This window comes from Dasypus novemcinctus, chromosome 12, assembly GCF_030445035.2.
Source record: "Dasypus novemcinctus isolate mDasNov1 chromosome 12, mDasNov1.1.hap2, whole genome shotgun sequence".
NCBI classification, from domain to species: Eukaryota; Metazoa; Chordata; class Mammalia; order Cingulata; family Dasypodidae; genus Dasypus; species Dasypus novemcinctus.
In genome coordinates, this window is record NC_080684.1 from 90,517,453 (window position 1) to 90,539,830 (window position 22,378).

General features: G+C 41.1%; 1 protein-coding gene and 1 pseudogene across 1 annotated transcript in view; both read right to left on the bottom strand.

Moving 5' to 3' along the window:
* Positions 1 to 8,558: 8,558 nt before the first annotated feature.
* On the bottom strand, positions 8,559 to 9,339 carry LOC101442150 (histone PARylation factor 1 pseudogene; annotated as a pseudogene).
* Positions 9,340 to 17,308: 7,969 nt separating this feature from the next.
* NUAK1 (NUAK family kinase 1) overlaps positions 17,309 to 22,378 on the bottom strand; it is a 72,545-nt gene continuing 67,475 nt past the window's right edge. The window contains exon 7 of the mRNA XM_004473291.5: positions 17,309 to 21,815. Coding sequence (XP_004473348.1) covers positions 20,662 to 21,815 — 1,154 coding nt within the window. The 3' untranslated portion in view covers positions 17,309 to 20,661. The remainder of the gene's footprint in view (positions 21,816 to 22,378) is intronic.

Consider the following 22,378-nt stretch of genomic DNA (forward strand, 5'->3'; position numbering starts at 1 on the left):
TCCCAATATCCTTTCTCTCTCTCCCCCACCTCTGTTTCTCTGTATCTCCTTTCTCTCCCTCTCCTCTCACTCCCTCTTTCTCTGTTCTGTCTCTTGCATACACACTCACAGACACACACAAATCAGAGACTTCAAACTGTCTCTGGTGCCCTAACAGAACAATATGGTCATGAAGATCAATCCTACCATCACTCTGGGGGCAGAGCTAAAGCTTATTGTTTGATCAAACAGAAAAGAAAAACCACTAACTGAAGCATCAGCTTTCCAGTTCTGAGGACCATGATCAGTAGGCAGTGAGCATCTCATCATTCTCAGATAGACCATGAAGTTCAGGAAGGTGTCAATAAATACACTACCATATTGACATGAATAAAGCTGAGATGGGGAGTAGAGGTTGAAAGAGGGAGAATAGTGTTTCTGATGTCCTTTTGTATCTAGCCCTTACCCAGATACTGAAATCAAACCACCACATTGAGCCAAGCATATTCCAAATAAAAGTCTGCCAGACATTCCTGCCATTTCAGCTTTATTGAATTACTATGTAGTGCAGGCTTAGAAATATAAATCATGGGAAGCAGGAAATGCATTTATTTCATTAACCCATCTAGCCTTCATTTAAAGCCTGCTGGTGCCTCTTAATAGCCCTGCAACCTCACCCTGCAAATGCATTGCATTTTGATTTCCAGCAGTCATAAACTTCAATATGGATGTTATTTCATTTCTGCTTCTCCTCAAAAGTCCTTTCTTTCCAATCTAGATGCCCAGGTGTTTTGTAGAGATTGAAGGTAAGAACATTTGGCTGGGCAGCAAAACATCTTTGTGCCCTTTTGGTCGTCATTTCCTTGTCTTCTAGATGGTAGTTGGCCAGACTTACTTTTAATTTCCATTCCAATCAACCAGCCACAAAGGGGAAGAAATCATCTCCAAGGTTGGCACCAAACATCTGGATGACAGACAAAGACTCAGATGACCTTTGACACAAAACTTGGTGTTTTGTGGAGGGGCTGTACAGGCAAAATGCTTACTTGATAGTACCAGTAATGAAGGTAGGATGATTCAGTCATAGCAAGTAACTTAATATCCTTACAGGTCAAAGCAAAATTAGCATCAGAAACTCTGGAGTTAGATAGCTGGGGTTCAAATTCAGGCCATGTACTTGCCAGTTGGATGACTTGAGCCAGTGACTTCTTTTCTCCACACTTCCATTTCCTCAACAATATTAATGTTTACCTCAAGGGACTTTTGAGAGGCTTCAAAGAAATAATGAGTATGGAGGGACCTGTACACTATAAAATGTCACTAAACTTTGTCGTTATTATTTCATGCACACCAAAAAAGGCAACAGACATATATTTAAATAGCTCAGCATGAGGCAAGATTTTAGAGTCTGTTCTTGCCACCTTTCCTATGAGAACAGCTTGCTTTCTCTTCCTGTCCCAATTCCCAAGGAGGCTATGTTGTTCTCCAGTCTTACTCTCAGTTAGCACTTAATAAGTCTCTCCTGAAACATTAATGACTAGCTAAAGCTAGGCTGACAATGACTAGAATGAAAGAATAAGTGATTCTTCACAGGAGTATTGGCATTTCTTTTAATAGAGACGGAAACCCTAATTTCTCTCCTAACCACTCAGTAGCTCCACAAGGGTCCAGGGAAATATCTCTAAACTGGCACCATCTAGATGTTTTCCATGTGATCACATTAAAGTTTTGGAATAGTGAGCAAGAGGAGAAAGAAGAATGCAAAGGAAAACCTGTTGGGAGCTATTTCTTCCTCCCCAATGTGAAGAAAAGCCTATTTCCCAGAACATGGTTGCTGTTCTATAAATTATCATGAATGGGTGATTAAAGGAAAGAATTAGTAAATGAGTAAAAAAACAAATGTAGAAGTGCTCCATTCTTTCTCCAGTAGCTCACAAGGAAAAAAATAAACGAAAATAAATGGCAGGCACCTCTGAGAAGTAACCAACTATAGCAGCAAACACCTTGGATAATCATTTTTACTGGAATTTCCAGCAAGCAGCATAACCAATCTGCTTTTCACTGACTGGTTTTTACCTAATGTTTTTCTGGAATGCCATCATAAAAAGGAAGAAATTCATAGGCTTTGAAGGCTCTCGTGTCCCAGTTCTAGACACAGTTCTGCATTCAACTATATTTATAATTGGGCAAAAAACCTTACCCTCAACTTAGGCTTTTACCCATGAAGGAGTAACTCCTATGGGGTTTTCCACCCTGCTGTGAAGAAGAAGAAGAAGAAGGAGAAGGAGGAGGAAGAGGAGGGGGGTGAGGGGAGATAGGGAGGAGGAGAGGAAGAGGGGAGGAAGAGGAAAAGAACAAAATATATTGAAGAACTCTTTCAAACATTGAATAACAGGCAGCATGGGACCATGATCCCCAGTAGAAGGAAAAACAAGATAAACTTTACAATCATCCCACTTCTCCCTGGATGCATTTTACAGAACAAAACACAGGGAAGAGGAACCCAAACAGAGGTGAGGAGATAAAGATCAGGGTGATCAAGGCAGTTAGGTTATGCGGCTTAGGGTACTGGACAGGAGGAAAGTATACAAAGAAAGAGCTCCAGAAAGCTTGAGTCTTTAGCTAAATACTAATCTGCATGTGCATAGAGTGAAACTCCATGATTATGGACAAAGGAAGGTAACAGAAAAAAGAAAAATTATTGAAGAGCTGTAAGCCAAATAATTCTCAGAGCTCACCCAGGGTTAGAGATATTCAAGATCCCACCAATCAGATTGCAGAGACATTTCTAAATGCACAAGGAATTCAGTAACGTCTTAGAATATTTATGCCTTAGTAGTGGGACTAAATTAGCCCTTGAGCAAAGGGGTTAAATTAGGCATTTAAAACTATTAAAATTGAGCCTCAGAGGAAACAACGTGGATTACAAGTTACTGAACTACCTACTAATACAAAGACTAACACTCTTTAAAGGGATATAACAAAATCCATCAACCAATAAAAATTCACAATGCCCATTATCCAACAAAAAAATTAGTAGATATACCAAGAAAAGGTGATTCATAAAAGAAGGAAAATCAATCAATAGAAACAATAAGCACACCTATTTATAATAAAGATTAAGGAATTATTAGTCGGACTTTTTAAAGCTACTGTATAGATTATAATTATGCTCAAGAATCTAAAGAAAACCAAGAACATAGTGAAGAAAAAGTTTTACACACATGCACACCAAGTTGAAGTTTTAAGGATGAAAAATACAATATCTAAAAAAATATTTCACTGGATGGAATTAACAGCAGATTAAACACTGCCAAAGAAAAGATCAGTAAACTTGAAGATACCAAAAAAGAAAGAAAATCCAAAATGAAACTCAGATAATAAAAAACCAATAGAAAAATATTTGAACTGATTCTCACTGAGCTATGGTACAATATCAAATAGTATAACATATATGCAATTGGAGTCCTAGAAGGAGAAGAGGGAAAGAAAGAAAAAAATTTTTTTGAATACACAATGGCAAAAAAGATATAAATTTTCATGAAAACTATAAACTTACAGATCCAAGATCAATTAACCCAAAGAAAACTAAACATAAAGAATATCAAGTCAAGAGAAATCATAATTAAGTTACTTTTTTAAAAAGTGTTAAGAAGAAAATATTAAATACCACACAGGAAAAATAGAACATCTTACATAGAAGAAAGAGTTTTCAAAATCTACAGACATCTCAATAGAAACTATGCAAGTCACAAAAGTGGAATGATATCTTTCAAGACATGAAAGATTAAAAACTGCCAACTTAAATTTTTGTAATCAAAGAAAAAAATCTCTCAAAAATAAAGTTGAAATAAAGATTTTTTAAGACAAAAGGTAAGAAAATTTTTCATTACCTGACCTTCACTAGAAGAAAAGTTAAGAGGTTCTTCCTAACGAAGGAAGTAATGGAAGATACCAACTTGAAACACAAAGGAGTGAAAACACGCAAATATAAAATTATGGGTACCTAGAAAAGATATGCTCTGATTTATAATTTTTAAAGATAATTGGCTTTTAAAAACAATAATAATGTATTGTGAGGTTTACAACATATGCAAAGGTAAAATGTATGAAAATGATAACATAAAGGAAAAAAGGGGAGAATGAATGTATACTATTGTAATGTTTTTACATTATATATCAAGATATATTGTGAGTAAAGATGATTATTGTAAACCCTAGCATTACTGATTAAAAAAATAAAACAATGAGGAATAGTTAATACCCAGAATTGCAAAGATTAAAATGAAATACTGAAAAATATTCAATTAGCCCAAAAGAAGGCAGAAAAAGGGCTGGGAGGAAAAGTAGAAAAATGAATGATATGAACAGAAAACAAATCAAGTTAATAAATTTAAATTCAGGGAAGTGAACTTGGCTCAGTGGATAGGGCATCCATCTACCACATGGGAGGTCCATGGTTCAAACCCGAGGCATCCTTGACCCGTGTCGAGCTGGCCCATGCGCAGTGCTCGTGCACAAGGAATGCCATGCTACACAGGGGTGTCCCCGCGTAGGGGAGCCCACGCACAAGGAGTGCGCCCCATAAGGAGAGCCACGCAGCGCGAAAGAAAGTACAGCCTGCCCAAGAATAGCACCGCATACACGAAGAGCTGACGCAGCAAGATGACGCAACAGAAAGAAACATAGATTCCCATGCTGCTGACAACAACAGAAGCGGACAAAGGAGAACACACAGCAAATGGACACAGAGAACAGACAACTGGGGGGGAAGGGGAAGGGGAGAGAAATAAATAAAAATAAATCTTTAAAAAAAATTTTTAATTCAATCATATGAACAAGAACAATAAGTACAAATTGTTTTAACACCCTAATTTAAAGGCAGATTGGGTGATAAATCAATCCCAAGAAAATCTACTTTAAAAATAAAGACACAAAAAGGATATAAGTAAAAGAAAAGGCTATATTCATGTAAACACTGGTCAGACAACAGCTAGAATGGCCATATTATTATCACACTTCAGGAAAAGGAATACTGCTAAGGAAAAAAGAGATATTTCATAATGACAAAGCATTCACCTCATCAGAGACATAATTATCATAAATATATGTACCTAATAGTGCTGTTTCAAAATACATGAAGCAGAAACTGACAGAACTAAAAGGAAAAATGGATAAATCCACAACTATAGATGGAGGTTTCAACACTTTTTCTTGGTAATTGATAGAGGAAATAAACAGAAAATCAGTAAGGATATAGAAGACTTGAGCAACACTATCAATCACTTTGACTTGGTTGACATTTAATAGAAAAATCAATGCAAGAACACCTGAATAGACATGTTTTTCAAGTGCAAATGGGACATTCACCCAGTTAGTCCATACACTGGGCATAAACCTAGTTTATATGAAGTTGAAAGGACTGAAATTATACAAAATATATTCTCTGCCAATACTGGAATTAACTTAGAAATCGGTAGGAGATGATCAGCACAATACTAAATAACCAATAGGGAAAAGAAAAAATTGCCAGGGAAAGTGGAAAATGTTTTGAAATGAACAAAAATGAAAACATGACATATTAAAATTTGTGGGATGCAACTTCAACAGTGATGAGACAAAAAAATGTATAGGGGAGCAGATGTGGCTTAAGCAGTTGAGCACCGCGACCCATAAACAACCTCAGTGGTTGACCACTGGCTTCCCATACACAAGGTCCCAGGTTCAATCCCTGGCCCTGGTACCTAAAAAAAAAAAAGAAATTGCTTTCAGTGAGTATATTAGAAAAGAAGAAAAGTTCAAAATAAACAATCTAAGCTTCTAAAGAGCTGGAGAAAGAAAAGCAAATTAGAACCAAGTAAATGGAATAAAATAATAAAGAACAGATACCATGAAATAAAAGTAAGCAATCTTTAAAAAACTGATGTATCCAAACACTTATTTTTTTAGAAGAAAAACAATAGAATTGATAAAATTCTATCAAAAAGAGATAGAGAGGAAGAGAAAGGGGAAAGAGAGAAGATACAAATTATATTATTAAAAATGAAGGGAGCAGATGTAGCTCAAGTAGTTGAACTCCTGCCTCCCACATGGGAGGTCCTGGGTTCAGTTCTGGATGCCTCCTAAAAACAGAAAAACAAACAACAAGCAAAACAAACAAACAAAAAAACTTAGAGAAGATAATGTGGCTCAGTGGTTGAGCGCCATCTTCCCTCATTAGAGGACCTGAATTCAATTCCTGGCTCCCAGTACCTGAAAAAAAAAAGAAATCATCACTAAAAACCCAACAGAAATTAATAAGAAATATAATGAAATACCACAAACACCTACATTCCAAAATGTAGAAAACTTAGATGATATAGACTAATTCCTCGAAAAACATGAACATCGAAACTAACTAAAGTAAGAATAGAAACATGAATAGCCCTATATCAGCTGAAGATATTAAATTCACATTTTGAAACTTCCATAAAGGAAATTCCAGGCCCAAAGGACTTCAATAATGAAATCAATAAAATATTTAATGAAGAAATAAGATCAGTCCTTAATAAACCCTTTCAGACAATAGAAAGGGAGGGAAGACTTCTACAACACATTAAGGCCAGAATTGCCCTGATAACAAAACCAGACAAAGATTTTACAAAAAGTAAACAGACTAACATCTCACATCTCACACAAACAAAATCCTCTAAAAACACTGGGGAGAAAGCTGAAGGAATTATCTGCTATCAAGATGTAGTATAAAGCTACAGTAATTAAGACAGTGTGGTTTTGGCAAAATGGTAGACAAAACGATGGGGAAGAAAAGTCCAGAAATAGACCCATGCATCCATGGTCAATTTTTAACAAGGGTGCCAAGTTAGTTTAATAGGGAAAGAAAATTCTTTTCAACAAATAGCACATAAACAATTAAAGATCCATATAGAAAAAATAAAACTCAACACTTCTTCCACATATTACACAAAAATTAAGTTAAAAATGGATCATACAGGGGAGCTGATGTGGCTCAAGCAGTTGAGCACCTGCTTCCCACATGGGAGGTCTCAGGTTAGGTCCCTGGTGTTGCCTAAAAAATTAAAAACAAACAACAAGCAAATGAACAAAAGAAACAACTCAGGGGTGCCAATGTGACTCAGAAGTTTGGTGCTGGCTTCCCACATATGAGGTCCCAGATTCATTCCCTGTCCCCAGTACTGCCTAAAGAAAAAAAAAAGGATCATATACCGAAATTCAAATGCCAAAACTGTAAAGCTTCTAGAAGATAACATAGAGTAAATCTTCGCAATATTGGTATACCTAAAAATTTCTTAGGACACAACAAAGCACAAACCACTAAAAAAAATTGATGAGATGAACTTTGTCAAAATTCAAAACTGCTTTTGAAATTACTCTCTTAAAATGAAAAGGCAAACCCACAGAGTGGGAAAAAATATTTGCAAATATATAACCGACAAAGGATTTGTGTATAGTATATAGAAAGAACACTTACAAATCAATAAGAAGAAGATGATCACTCAATTTTTGAAAAGGGAAAAATATTAGATACTTTCGAAAGAAGACACATGACCAAAAAGCACATGAAAAGATGCTCAATGTCATTAGTCATCAGGGAATTGCAAATGAAAATGACAACTACTATAGGAATGACTAAAATTAAAAGACCAGCGATGCCAATGGTGGAGTGAATGTAGAGCAATTGGAACTTTTACATATTTATGGCAAGAATGAAAAATAGTACAACCACTTTGGAAAACTCTGGGGTCCCTAGAAAGTTAAGCATGCGTATACCATATAATCCAGCAATTCCATTCCTAGGTGTTTGCTCAAGGAAAATGCTAATTCATGTCTACACAAGGACTTGCACACAAACGTTTACAGCAGTTTCTTTGTAATAAGTTGTGGTATGTTCATACAATGGAGTACCACACAGTATTAAAAAGGAATGCTCTACAAATACTTGCAACAACATGAATGAATCTCAAAAACATTGTGCTGAGGTAAAGAAGCTAGACACAAAGAGTACATACAGTCTGCTTCCATTTACTTAAAATGGTAAATCTAACCTATAGGGACAGAAATTAGATTGGCAGTTTGCCTGGGGCCAAAGATGTGGTGAAGGGACTAACTGCAGAGGACATGAGAGAACTTTTTGGAGTGATGGAATTATTTGATATCCCATTTGTAGTGGTTTTCGCATGGGTGTATGCATTTTTTCAAAATTCTTCAAACCAAATTCTTTTAAAAGGCAAGTTTTTATGGTATATAAATTATACCTCAATGAAATTGATTTAAAAAAGGACAACTTTTCAGGAATTGTATGTCTAATGGGAATAATAATAGGACCTAGCCTTTAGGTGTTGTGATTAAGAGAAAAAGAAAATGCATGCAAAGTACAGTGAATGCCAGAATAGAAGATGAGAGTTTTCTCTGGAATTTTCTCTGAAAAGTGTGGTTGCCAGTAGTAATGAATTGTGGTGTTCACACAGTTTTTCCACTCTCTCAGCACAGAGCAGTATTGCATTTATTTTAGCAGATGCTTCCATCAGTTTATTTTCTGTATTACTTAAAAAAAGCAACAAGTTTCATACTAATGCTTTCAAATAGTATATGCTAAACAAAGCCAACTCTTACGCATGCTGCAAATTGGTCTATGTGCTCTTTATTTCTGCTGGCCAGATGATCTTCAATTATTTCTGCAAACAGATTCCTCTTCAACAAATTATATGCAAGAGGTAGAAGTTGGCCAGCAACTTTATGAAAGAGTGAGAACCAGAGCAAAAGAGGTTCCTTCCCAACTCAAGCCCATGCCATAATCACATCCATCATTAGCAAATTGCACAAAAGTCATCATTTCCTGAATGGAAACAAAAGCTTTTAATCTCTCCTCATCTGTTGATGCCTCAACAATTGTTTTGCAAATGTTCTTCAGGTCAGCATCTGTTTCAGGGAGTTCTCTGTACCCAACATCATTTTTATCTTCTGGGACAACCAAACCTGTACCATGAAAGGACTTTGTCACCACTTTCCTATCTCTGTTTCACCTTCATGGTTCTCTGTTCCAGTAAGTACCTCAGTTCTCCGGCTGCTTCTGTGAGTTTTCCATCTAAGTTTTTCAAGAGTCTAGTTATCTTTTCATCTGTTCCTTAGATTTTTCATCACAAATAATCTGAATGCACAAACACATTATCTCCATTTTGAGCAATTACATAATCTTTCATCAGGAAGATCATCAGGAGAATCCCTGAAATACCCCATGTGGTACTGAGTTTTATTATTTCCACAGAATGATCTGGGAATCAGGGGGACCCCAGTCAAACCCTCTAGCGAAAGTGACAGGGACCTGATGACATTTTTCCTCATTGAGAGGTTGGTGTCAACATGCTAACTTGGAATTATCTCCATCAATAGTAATTTTTTTTTATTTATAGAAGTCAACTGAATTGTTCTGTAAAGGAGAAAAACAAAGAAATTTAACATAGATTTAGAAATAATCCTGGGGGTTTTCTCTCATCTGTACCTGTTCTATCCCTTATAAAACAAAATAGTGAATGGCTGCAACAGCCTTTTTCTGAGATTTTGTCTCAGAACAGTTACATTTTTTAAAATTATTAAAGATTCCAAGTAAAAGAAGCTTTTACTTTCTGTGGGTTAGACCTATAGATATTTATTTATTATAAATTAAAACTGATACTTTTAATTGTTTATTTATTTTAAAATAGCAACAATAAACCCAAACCCATTAAATGTTCACATAAATGATGTCTTATGGAAAATAACAAAATCTTCCAAAAGTTATCTAAGAGTGGCATTGTTTTACATTTTTACAATTTTTCTTTAATGGTTGGCTTAATCGTAGACTCCTACGTCTGTATTCCTAGCTGGATTCTCATATGTGCACTCAATATAATATGACATGTTGTTGGGCTTGGGGTATATGAAAATCTGGCCTCACACAGTTGTGTAGCTGCAAAAGGCGTTGGGGATCCCCAGCAAGGTTTAGACCACACTTTGAAAACTCTAAGAAAAAAAAACGTACTCTTCCTATGTCCTGCACATAGGCCCTGTGGCTTGGGGTGCCTCTGGCTGCTTCTTTGGTATCTCCAGCCACTCCTCCCATGGCTTACTCTGTTCCAACCACACTGGACTCCTTGTTATTTCTTGAGCACCTCAAACATGCTCTTTGCATTTGCTGCTCCTTCTGACTAGGCTTTCACCACAGAGCCGTGACATTTACTCTCTCACCTCCTTGATGTTTCTACTTGTCACCTAATCAGTGAAGCTTTTCATGACCACTGTACAAAAGGTACTGCTCTTAGCCCCTCCCCCTTCTTCCTTTTCCTGCTTTATTTTTTTTTCATAGCACTTATCAGCACCTGGCATATTATATATATTTCGTTTATTTGTTTTTGTCTGCCTCTTCCCACCTAACACTAGAAATTATCTCCATGAGGGCAAGGACCATCTCTATTTGCTCCCTGCTGAATACCTTGCATCTATGCATCTAAACAATGTACAAAATAATTATTTGTCAATGAACTAATCAATGAAGAAAGTCAAGAAGCATTTCCCATAAAAAAGGGGTGGAGGGCTTCTGATCCTAAAAGATATGGGGAACAGCACTGTAAATATGAATCAATATATCATCCATACAGTGAAAAACAAGTGAGGTACCTTGTAATAGTTCTTTTCGTGCTGCTTTAGGGAAGTCCATGAAGACTAGCAATTCCTGGAGTTGGCTTGTGCTGGCTCACAAGAACCAAATGGGAAATTTTCAGGAATTTTTCCATTTGACAGACATCACATCGGTATCTTGAAATTGGCCATGGTGGGAAACCACAGAAATCGGCAGACCTTGTAAATTAGTGCATCTCCTCCCCTACTTTTCTACTTCCCTGGTCCCACGAGCCAGTTATTAAACATCTTACCAGCACACCACTATATAGTCCAGTGTTTTTTTGAATTATTTCTAACCATGAATTTCACTTGTCAAAGAAAAGCCTTTCAAGGGGCACAATCCCCAAGAACACAGTTTGAAAAATCATTGCTCTAACCCAACTCCTCCCTTTGCAGATGAGGAAAATGAAGTCCAGAAAAGAACACAATGGATCAAGATCACAGATACCAGAATTAAGGTCCCCTGACTCCCAATTCAGCATCAGCACCAAACCAAGACCCAGACTTCTTTTGGCTTGAAAAGTTGATTCCCAATCATTTTTTAGGCTCAGAGAGTCAGGCAGTGAGGATGCCCAGTGCAGATAAAGAGTGTGGGCCAATCCAAGAGCCTATAGAAGGGAATTCACAGCAGTGGTGTCATTCAAGGAATGAGTGTGAGGCTGAGAACAAAGGCAAAGCAAGCATTCAAGGGGCAGGAGAAGATAGAAATAGTCTAGTAGACGAGGTAGAGAAAATAACCAAGCAATGACATCCAGGACTTTGGCTGTGAGCAATGTGCGGCTTATTGGGTATGGCAGCAGGATCATGAGTAGATCTGCTGGATTAGAAGATACAAAGACAGGGCCTCCCCCCGTCCCAAATGAAACACTAGTCAAAGCACCACCATGTGACTGCACTGGAACTTTGGATGATTACTTACCTCTTTTAATCTGTCCCTTCATTTGAGAATCCTCTTTCAACAACAAGTGTTTGCTTTAGCTCCAACCTAGGCCTGTGGGCTACATTATCCACTCTTCTGGACCTGGGCATATGATTATGTTTCTCTAAGCAGAGATGTAAGTTTTCCCCTGTCCTCCACACCTCTTAACTTCATCATCATGGTGCCCATCTATAAGTGTTTTTGAGAAGCCAGCCTAAGCAGACCCTCTGCCAGGAAGCAGCTGTACTTCTTAGGGACTGAGCCCACAAACATGGCCTTTGGGGGACTGACCAGCAGGACTGTTTCAGTGGACTGCATCTGGCTTTCTGCTTTTCACACATCCTTTTGTCTGGGCTCCAACGCCTGATGGCTGAAGCTTCTGGAATGCCCTAGGCACTGCTGAATCAGATGTTTTTCAGATTCACTGATTCACAAATTCCAATTTGCAGAACTTTCTCAGGCTATTTTTTGGAGCCCTTTTCTCCAGCTGGCTTCTAAAAGAACTGACCTCCACCCTAAGTTTCACTTGATAGGGAGGTGTGTCTCAGGAAGTGCAGTTTGGAGCCATGCCTTCATCATCATCCTGCTTTGGGCTTTGAAGACGTGGCAATGCTCGGCTTTTTGTGTAACAGAATTTGCTGTTGCAGTGCCTGACCCCAGACAGGTCCTTGCAGCCCACCCTGGCATTCCATGCTTCCATATGTGCCAAGCAGTTTGTTTTGAGCTCTCAGCCTTGGAGAGCAGGTCCCCTGAGACACAACACCAGGAGAAAGAGCTCGTATAGCCCTATTGGATGAGAGCAGCTACACAGCTTTGAATAGAAGGAACCCGGCCACTGAAGGACTGTTGCCACAGCATGTTCTCAGGATGGAGAAAGACTCACTCCTTCAATCCCATTCTACTCTAGAAGAGTTAAGAAACCAGAATCAATCTTATTATTTCTATCTGGGTCTTCTAGAACCTGTCACTAGCAACATCCTACAGAACAGATGCTCTCCTCTCCATGTGTGTTTGGAGAGTACACTGACTTGGGCTAATGTCTTCATTCCTGATGGTATCTGTTTAACTCCTGCAGGAAAATGCTGTTTATATGAACAGGAATGAAGACAGGATGAGGCTTATGATCAAGGAGCCAAGTTGAGGAGGGATCATTCCAGCTGCACAACAGAGCAATTGAGAGCTTGGGCTCTCAAGCCAGCTGAGATATTTGAATCCAGCTCCACATTTAACAGTTGGGTAACCAGGGCAAGTTACTGCATTTTTTCAACGTTCAGTTTCCTTATCCATAAAAACAGAGATAAGGGCATATGAAGAGCATTAAAAGAGATGATGCATGTAAAGTTTAGGCATAATACCCCCTGCTCAGTAAATACTTGGTTAATATTTACAGTAATTATTTTTCCTTATGCTGGAGCTTCCACATAGGAAGCAGAAATAGTGTTCATGTTACACTTTTTAAGTATATAGGAAGACCATATTTCCCATTCTCCACACAGTTAGGATGAGGTCAGCTGGTTAAGTTCTGGCCAGAGGGATCTGGGCAGAAATGATGTATACCACACCCAGGAGTGAACTTTAAAAGTTCCTAACTTGTGCTGTCTCTCCCTTATCTGCACAGCTAGAATGAAGGACCCCAAGGTGGTGGAACCACATACTAGAAGGAGCTCAGGGTTTATTTGTTACTTCAGCAGAGCATAGTCTAATCTGACTAATTCACAAGCCAAAACTAGCACAGGGAGTGGATGGGGAAACCAGAGGGTCAGGACAAATGGATATTCCCCATCAGGTGGAGATGGGCCATGCCAACTTTTTATCAGGAGGAAACTAATTGTCACAAGTTTAAAACAAAAATGATAGCTAATTTCCCCCATAATGGCCTACCAGAACCAGACAGCCAGTGCAGCATGGGGCAGGCTTTGTGCCATGAGAACCTTAGTTTGCACTTTCTGGTCTTCATATAGCATCACTGCTGCTCCACATCCATGCCCCAAACTTTGCATGACTCTGTGGATTGAAAACATCCTCTCCATAAATTTCAGTTAAGTTGGCAGCGAATTTCTTCAGAGGACACATGTTCACATTTAAAATTGCACATCACGGCATATATCTCATCTGGAGACCACTTGTAGAAGGAAGAGGCCATTTGTAAATAAGGGTCCACAAAGTCATAAATGGTCACAGCCATCCATGTTGGAACATGTTTTGTTAACAAAATACAATACTTCCAGCACTATGGTTGTCCTATGCCAATGGACCAGAACCTCACCATTGTAAACCTGTTTTGAAGACCCCAGGGCCTTTGCACACACTGTTCTCTGCCTGGAATGCCCATTCTTCACATGGCTAGTTCTAAATATGACTTCCCTGACTACTCTTTCTACAGGAAGCATTACTACCCATCCCCTTAATTCTCTAACTACACACCCTATCCATGCCCTTCATAGCCCATTTCCTTCATTGCACTTAATGCAATCTGAATTGAGAGAGATTTTATTTGTTTTTTGTCTGTTTCTCCCACTATACCTAAACAAACATGAAATACACCCTACTTCTAGAATTCCAGGTATATGAGCTAATACATTCCCTATAGTGGTTAAAATATCTCCTGGATTTTCTGATACTTACACTTGAAATCTTCCTAACAAATACATCTTCCTTCAATGGTATTACTATTATTTATCTTCACTGATATTATCTGTAAAAAATAAAAATCTTCTATGTGCCAGGCACTGTATTCATGCTTTTATTTCATTTAACCTTCACAATAACGCAGAAAGTTAGGGATTATTAGTGCTATTTTGTAGAAGAGGAAATTGAGGCTCAAAATTGCTATCTTGCTGCCATGTGGAGAAAACCTGCAGAAGAATGAAGCCCACATCCAGAAAGAGAGAAAAGAGGCAATGCTATCACTGGATCCAGCTGAACCTGTGACCCTTGAACGTCTCAGTTACAGGAAGCAGTAAATTCTTGTTATTTAACATAGTCTGAGTTGGGTTTCTGCCTCTTGCAAGTGAATAAAGATAAAGTAAGCACCATGTAGACGCTCAATAAATTTTAGTTCTCTCAATATTCCTCAAGGTGATCCTTCCCCTAATTAACCTCACTGACCTACCAGTTCACAACATGCCACCGGTGACTCTAGCCACGGCCTAGCCCCCACCCTCGTTTCCTCACTACCCCTTATATTGCACATTTGGTCCATGTAAAGTCATGCACTGCCATTCCTCTATCTGGATGCAGATTTATGTTTTTCAAGCCTCCCCTTACCCTGCAAATGACTGACAGGCCCATTTGCTCATGGTGGCAGGGACCACTGCAAGAATTAAGGGCAGGCTTCCTTAAAACACCCTCTTTTAAAAGTCAGTGGATATCGCTTTGTAAGGAAAGGACTATCATTGCCCATTCATAGTGAGTGTTACACTCAGCACAGAAATTGTTTCATTCATCTTCATAGATAGTAGGATAGCAATTAATATACCCATTAGACAGATAAGGACCTAAGGTCCAAGGAGGTGAAGCAATTTGACTCAAGCGCGTTCAGCAAGTCCAGATTGGAATTGCCATTTTTCCAATCTTAGCCCAATTTGGAAGGCACTGATATGTCCTAATCTGCATCCCACAATTATGGCTCCATTTCCCAAATCCATCGTTCCTAGTACCTGGTCAATTTAGCCAATTAAACCTCAACAATTAGGATTATCTCATAAAGTACAGGATGCCCAGTTAAGTTTGAATTTCAGATAAACAATTATTTTTTTTAGTATAAGTATGATACAAATACTGCATGAAATTGCTTATCCTGAAATTCAAATTTAACTGGATGCCCTGTAGTTTTTTCAATCTTCCAAATCTAACAAAGCTACATACTGGTCTCTTCCAGCAAACCAGAAAAGGAATGAAACTAGTAATTTCTTTGGAAAGTGGGATTTTTCCATGCAGAGGAAAAGAGTACAATCCAGTGTAGAGCAAGATTCTCTAATGATCGATACTAGGATAGGATTTCTATGTTACTTGAGATTATGGCCAGGATCCAGGAACTCCTCAGTCTTACCCTATTATTTATCCCTCTTTGCAAAAGCATCCTGGAGGATCTCTTCACACAAGGAACAATAGCAAAATGGGACTTAAGAGGCCATTTTATTGTTGACAGCCCAGCCCACTAGTGGGATGGCTCATTGACCCTGGACTTAGATCAATCAGTTTAGCAATTTGTCTGTCCTCAGGAAAGAGAGGAGCACCTAAGAAAGGGGCAGGCAGAGGAAGCTGAAGGGAGGAGAGAGAAAGTAGCTGAGTGCTAACTTTTCTTGATGTTTCTAGTTCAAACTGAAGGAACCTGGTCAATAGTCTCTTTTAGAAACCACAACTGAGAACATGTCTATGACAAAGTATGATGTGAGCCTAGTTGGGTCACCCAAACAGGGGGCAGAAAGCAAGGCTGCAAAAGGAGGGAAAAGAATAAAGTTATGGCTAAGAGACTTCAGAGTGAATGGGGAGGTCATTCCAGAGGTTACGCTTATGCACATCTCAGCAGGATCGCATTGACTGCCAAATTAGACACTACCCCAAATAGTGGGGCTCCTGAGAGCTCTGGAGACACCCAAGCACTATGGTCAGCACAGATAGCTCATGAGTTTGGTGCCTTGCCAGCGGGCCCTACTTTGGGGCTTGTGCTCCCCAGTGTGACAGAATTGGATTCAGTTGTGGTTTCCCTACACACGACTCTCTGTCCCTTCTATTTGAACCTATAGCTGGTGCTGGAGTTGGTAGGTGTACATCCAAGGGACTTGAATTTTGGGGCTGTCCACATGCCAGAAGGGCCCTGAACCTCAATGGAGTTGTAACACCTGCTCTCCAGTTCATTCGATTCATCCAGGACAACTAACAAGAAGGTGATGATGGACAACCACCATACCAAGCAACAGAGTCTACAACTGCAAGCAAGAGAGTCCCATCTATCAGCCATGTGAGACTGAAGCCCCCTTTCAATTAGAGGTGGAGTGGGCATCACCATCCCAGAATCCTCAGGATTGGGGAGTGAACTGTGGACTAGAATAGACTTACTGATATTCTACTATAGACTTATTATGATTCTAGCAATGGAAGAACTTATATCATTGATGTGGAGGCAGTGGCCACTGGAGGTCCTGACATCAGGGAGAGGGAAAACAGATGTAATACAGGGACATTTTCGGGACTTGGGAATTATCCTGAATGACACTGTAATAAGAGATACCGGCCTTTACACATCTTGCCATAACCTACGGAATTGTGTGGGAGGGTAAACTACAATGTAAACTATAATCCATGCTTAGTGGCAATGCTCTAAAATATATCATCAACTGCAATAAATGTACCCCACTAATAAAGGATGTTGTTAATGTGAGTAAATGTGGGCGGTATGGGGAGCAGGGCATATGGGAATCCCCTATAATTTTTATGTAACATTTATGTAATGTAAATATATATTTTTTTAATTTTTTAAAAAATAAAATAAAAATAGAATAACTACAAAAAAAAGTTTGTATGCAAAGAGAAGCAGAAAAGGGGGGCAGTCCTTCTCATGGATCCTGTTTCTCCAATTCCTGGTTCCGACTGCATTTCCTCTTCTGAGAATGTCAAATAAATAACTCTTTTGTGTGTAAGCTAACTTGGGTGAGTTTCTGTTACTTGCAACCATTCTGTCACTTAATTGACTAAGAGAAAATCAACCAAAATAAAGAAGCAAGGTCCCAGAAGTTCAGTGCAGTTCATTGCATTTTATTTAATTTAAAAATAAAAACAGAAACGAAACAAAACAAACAAACAAAAAAGAAATCAGTTTCCAATGAAAATACAAACACTTTGGGTGGTTATCCAGCTTTTTTTCCCTGTAGGCTGTTCTAGGCTCAAACCAATCAAATGAGTGAAAACCTATTTTGACTGGAGCCATAAAGCATGTTGCACCAATTAAATTACACCAATATATTATTATAATACCTTTGAAATGCCTTTCAGACCAATAAATTAAAAAAGACAAATTCAAATAAAAAAAGTCAACTTTTTAGTTACCAGAAAAAAAATAGAAATTAAATAAAAGTCACAACATGGATTAAAAAAATGTGCAGTCAAGTTTCTCTCCCTCTTTTTTTCTTTTAGGAATGATACTACGCCAGTAAATCCCTACAGAATATTTCCAGTTTGGCAACAAGCAGTGAGCTGATCATTCACATTTGTACTCAAGACAGCAGGCCTGAGCAAAACTTGCCTGAATTTTACCCCCAAAAGTGCTCCCCATCATCTGAAGAAGCAGCACCTAGTAACAGGGATGGGAATTCAGAGAGTACTAAGCATTTTCATTTTGCCTGGGGTCTTGAAGCACTTTCTGAAAACTGATCATGCCTTTGAATTTACCTGTAAAAAGAAGTATCATTCTACTCCTTTGGCAGATGTGTAAACTAAGACACTGAAAGGCCCACAGAGGCAAGGAAAGGGCCAGGAGCGCTGACTTCGAATTTCCTGCTTTGTCCACTGGGTCATAAAAGTGTCTTGCCACTTGTAATTCGATGGAAATGAAACAAGCATGACTTAGTTGGCTGGGGGATTGGCTGTTAAGGATGACAGGACTTAACTGGGAAGCAGAGGAGCTGCTGTAAAGGTAATTTCCCTCTATTCCAAGTTTTCCCTTGAAAGGACAGAGTCAACATTGCATCCAGAGTCAGATGATGTTAGCAGAATGGCAGAGTTAGGCAGGGCCTCAGAGACCAGCTAATCCACCCTTCCAGGCCTCAGTGAAGGGAGAACTTAGCCCCAAACACACTGTAGTTGTCTATGGCCACCAGCTAGCTAGCAGCAGACCAGGACTCAACGCAGCTTCCTTGCCTTCTGAGTCAAGAGTCAAGACCTTCCTTTGCCACATTGTCTGAGTTTACTAACAGAGAACATAAGTGTGTCTGTGGGATGGGAAGAAGGTAGCATGTGGGTTGGTTGGTTGTTTTTTAAATCATTTTTACCTGAAGATTAGCAGGATGGAAAATCCTACACAGACACACATCAACAAGTAAGTAGATGTTACTTCAGCCATACTGACAGCTCCCAGCCGGGCCAGCTGCCATGTGAGGGCCAGCAGTGTGGCAGTGCAGGCTGAGCTGTCTGCTCAGAAAAGGCTGCATCCAATGGAGCAGGGAGCTCAGAGGTTCCTGATGCCCGCCGTGCACCCCCACACGCTATGTACTCTCTACGCTCTTTTTCCCCCTTTTAACCTCTCTTGGAATTCAGGAAGGAGGTGGAATTGAATGAAAGGAAATTGAGCAGTTTCCCACAATGCACTGCTCAGCTAAACCTGAAGGAATACACAAGTCAAAGCATCAAAGCTGGGGCAAGGGGAAAAGGGAACCATCTCCTTAGGGAAAAGGCATTTTCATCCGAATTAATGTTGTTAGTGCCTTCAAGTGAATTCTTTTTCATCTCCTTATGAATTCTTGTTTCTTAATTTATCCAAAGATATCCCCAGGACTGACCCTCCTTCCTATATCTAGGTGGTTCTCAGAGGTTGGCCATCTTGAAATAAGGGTCTTGATTTGCTCAGGCCAAAAGAATCTGAAGCCATCCCTACAAGACCACTAATTCCAAATCCAGTATTCTGAAGATGCCCCATTGGAGAAGTGAAATCTTATCATCTATAATCTAAGTGTTTAGGAGTGAAACACCTAGTTTTTATACTATCTAAGGTAAGAGCCCTGCCAAGTCTTTCTTCTCCCTTCAACAGAAGCATTTGGATGACTTCTATGGAAATGCTTCCTCTCCTACATGCTTCCTCCCAATCTACTTTGCTCTCTCAACAACTCATTCATTTAAATAGATGAAACTTCCTTTTTCCTCAAAGCCCAGCAGTTCATGTCAAAGTTCAAAATCATCATATAGTGCATTTAGATTTGGGAAAAAGCACCTTCTACCTGACTTTCCTTCACTCATCCAAATATCCCACCTACACGCTAACTCCCAAGAAGCAAACTCATCTACCTCTACACTTGGTAGACAGGGCAATCTCATGCTACTGGTAAACGGGGCAGTGGTTTGGAGACTATGGGCAGTGAGTGTGACATCCAATTCAAAGCACTCATGCATGCAGAGAGAACCCCAGAGGCCACATTCCAGTTACCAGTGAGATGTTCAAGAACCTGACTGGCACCTCGCTGGTGTAGATTAACTTCCAATCATCTGTGTACAGACCCCAAAGGGTCCCCAGGCTCTATTCTATACCACTGATGCCACCATCTTCTTCATTGTCCACCTCTGAGAGGTGCATAAGGGCACAGCAGACATCAGAAAGAAGAGGCAGGCAGCAAGGGGCTGGAAAATCACTTGGGCTGATGCTAGGCCCTCAGCAGAGTTCAACACATTCTTTCTCTGACCAAGGCCCTGTCTTCCACCCAGGATAGAAGAGCAAATTAACAAATGCCACAGTGGTGGCATGATAGAGTTAACACAGCTCCCACAGGATGCCTTCACTCAACTGCCAGAGCTTGGCATGTCCCCCTTCCCATCCCTAGGATAGAATCCCTGCAATTCAATCACAGAGCTCCCTCCCTATGTGACTGGGCACCAGTTGAGTAGAATACTACTCAAACCAGCACACCCCTGGCAGCCACTATCAATTGATCATTGCTGGTTGCTGAGATCTGCTCGCCAGCCCCAGGCAGTCAGATCAAGCTTGCTAATGCAAAGAGAGGAGGAGCAAACCTTGTGGATTTACTCAAAGCATAGCGCCAACTCCAGAAGCACCTGGATGCCTTCTAGGGAAATGTCCTCTCCAATCGGCTTCCCCCCAGCCCCCTATATGCTGGCCAACACCACCTCTATGGGAAGTGTCATAAAGCAAATGCCAGTTCAGAACCCAAATTCTGACTAGCGGTTGGCAGCACTGGCAGAGAGCCCACTTCTCCCTTCTAGGCGCTGGCTCAAGCTTGCGAACTTGGCCAAGCGAGATGGCGCCCATCCTTTCTCAGTCTGTTGTCATGGCCAGCAAAGAGGTAACCAGCCTATTGGCGCAAGTCATTGCCCCCATTCCTCCCTCACACCCACCCCCAACCCGACCCCTGTGCCCTGGTGAGCTAGTTGAGCTTGTTGCAGATCTCCAGCGCTTTCTTGTAGACCTGAGTCACGTCATCCATGTCTGTGAGGAGGGAGAAGCTGCTGTCTCCCAGCCGGTTCCGGTACCGCTTCAGGTACTGGGGCCGGGGCCGGTTCTGCAGCCCCTCAAAGTCCTGGATCTGAAGGAAGTTCTCGGCCGAGACGCAGCTCCGGATGCGCTGGCGGGTGGGACGATTCTCCTGCAAATCCAACAAGTCGAAGGAGTCACTGGACAGGACACTGTCATCGCTGATGATGCTGGAAGGCCGGCTATAGCTCCGGGAGAGGCCCTCGGCGGGGACGCCGGGCTCGGCCAGGGATTCCAGTGTGGGCATCTCGGGGCCGATGAGAGCGGGGTCCGTGGTGCCTGCAGAGTACTTGCTGCTGTGTTTCAAGATGCCCTTCCTCCGGCAGGAGAGGCTGTGGGAAGTCACACTGGCTGGGTCCGGGGGGCTGGGCGAAGGGATGCCACTGCCCGGCCCATCGTTATTGTCCAACAGCTCCGAAGACTCGCTCCGCTCTGGGGAGGAGTAGTAACCCGATTCTCTCTGCTGGGTCTTTTTCAAGATCCCCTTCTTGGGCACCGTGGCTGACTGTTTGGGGCTGAGCTGACCCGGCTTCTCGGCGTCGGGGAAGCTGGGGAGGGCCACACCCGCCCGGCACAGCTCCTGCTCCAACTTGAAGGCAGGCGGCAAGGTGGGACTGACCACCCCTTCGATGAAGCCAGTGCTGTGAGAGCGATGCTCGCTGTTGCTTCGCTTCTTCAGGATCCCCTTGGGCCTCTTGGAGCTCAGCTTGGCCGGACTGTCAGGCACTGCGTCCTGGCTGGACTGGGCAAAGTCGTTCTCTTTCTTGGACTTCTTCAGGGACCGCTGCCGCTCGAGCATGACCTCTGAGGCCCCGGGCTTGGCCAGGCCTTTCATTTTGGCCTCGGCCTCAGCCTGCAGCCCAGTGGAACGGTGGTGCCAGTCGATGATGCGGGCCAGGAGCGGGGACTCGGAGTCGTGGAGGGCGTCGCAGTCGCAGACGCTGCTCTTGTAGCCCCAGTTCACCCACCAGTGGTTGGCGATGTCCTCGATGGTGGCCCGGCGCTCGGGGTTCACCATCAACATCCACCGAATGAGTCCCCGAGCATCTAGAGGGCAGAGGACAAAACAGGTGATGCATGCAAGGAAGCTCTCGGCTGTGTGACCCTCTAAGAGCGACCGTTGAGGCCCACGCACTTCAGGAAAAATCCAGTCGGCGTCCTGGTCCAGCCACACTCCTGAGAAAGCCTAAGTCCTCTGGTCTGTACATCAAGAGCATCATCAAGGCTCAGATGCTCAGGCCGGTGCACGACCAAATCTCAGCATGTTTTCCATATTCGTGAAGGAATATCAGGGAACGACTGACCTTTCTGTCAACTCAGATCTGTATAAAATGGGGAAGGCCGGGTAACAGGGAAAGAATCCCAGGCCTGACCTTAAGCAGGGCCTTGCTATTCCTTTTGTGGATATCGTTTTTCCAAAAGGGAAAGCAAGTGTATATCACCATGGAGTTCTTTACTCCTCCAAAGATACTCTCACATAAACATATAGCACTCACCATTGCTGCGCCAGCACAAAAGTGTAATTTGGGACTGAGAAGAAAGATGGTCATGACAAAGGGACAAGACAGAGAAGGATGGAGAGGAGTCCAGAGGCCACTGGGTCAGCATAC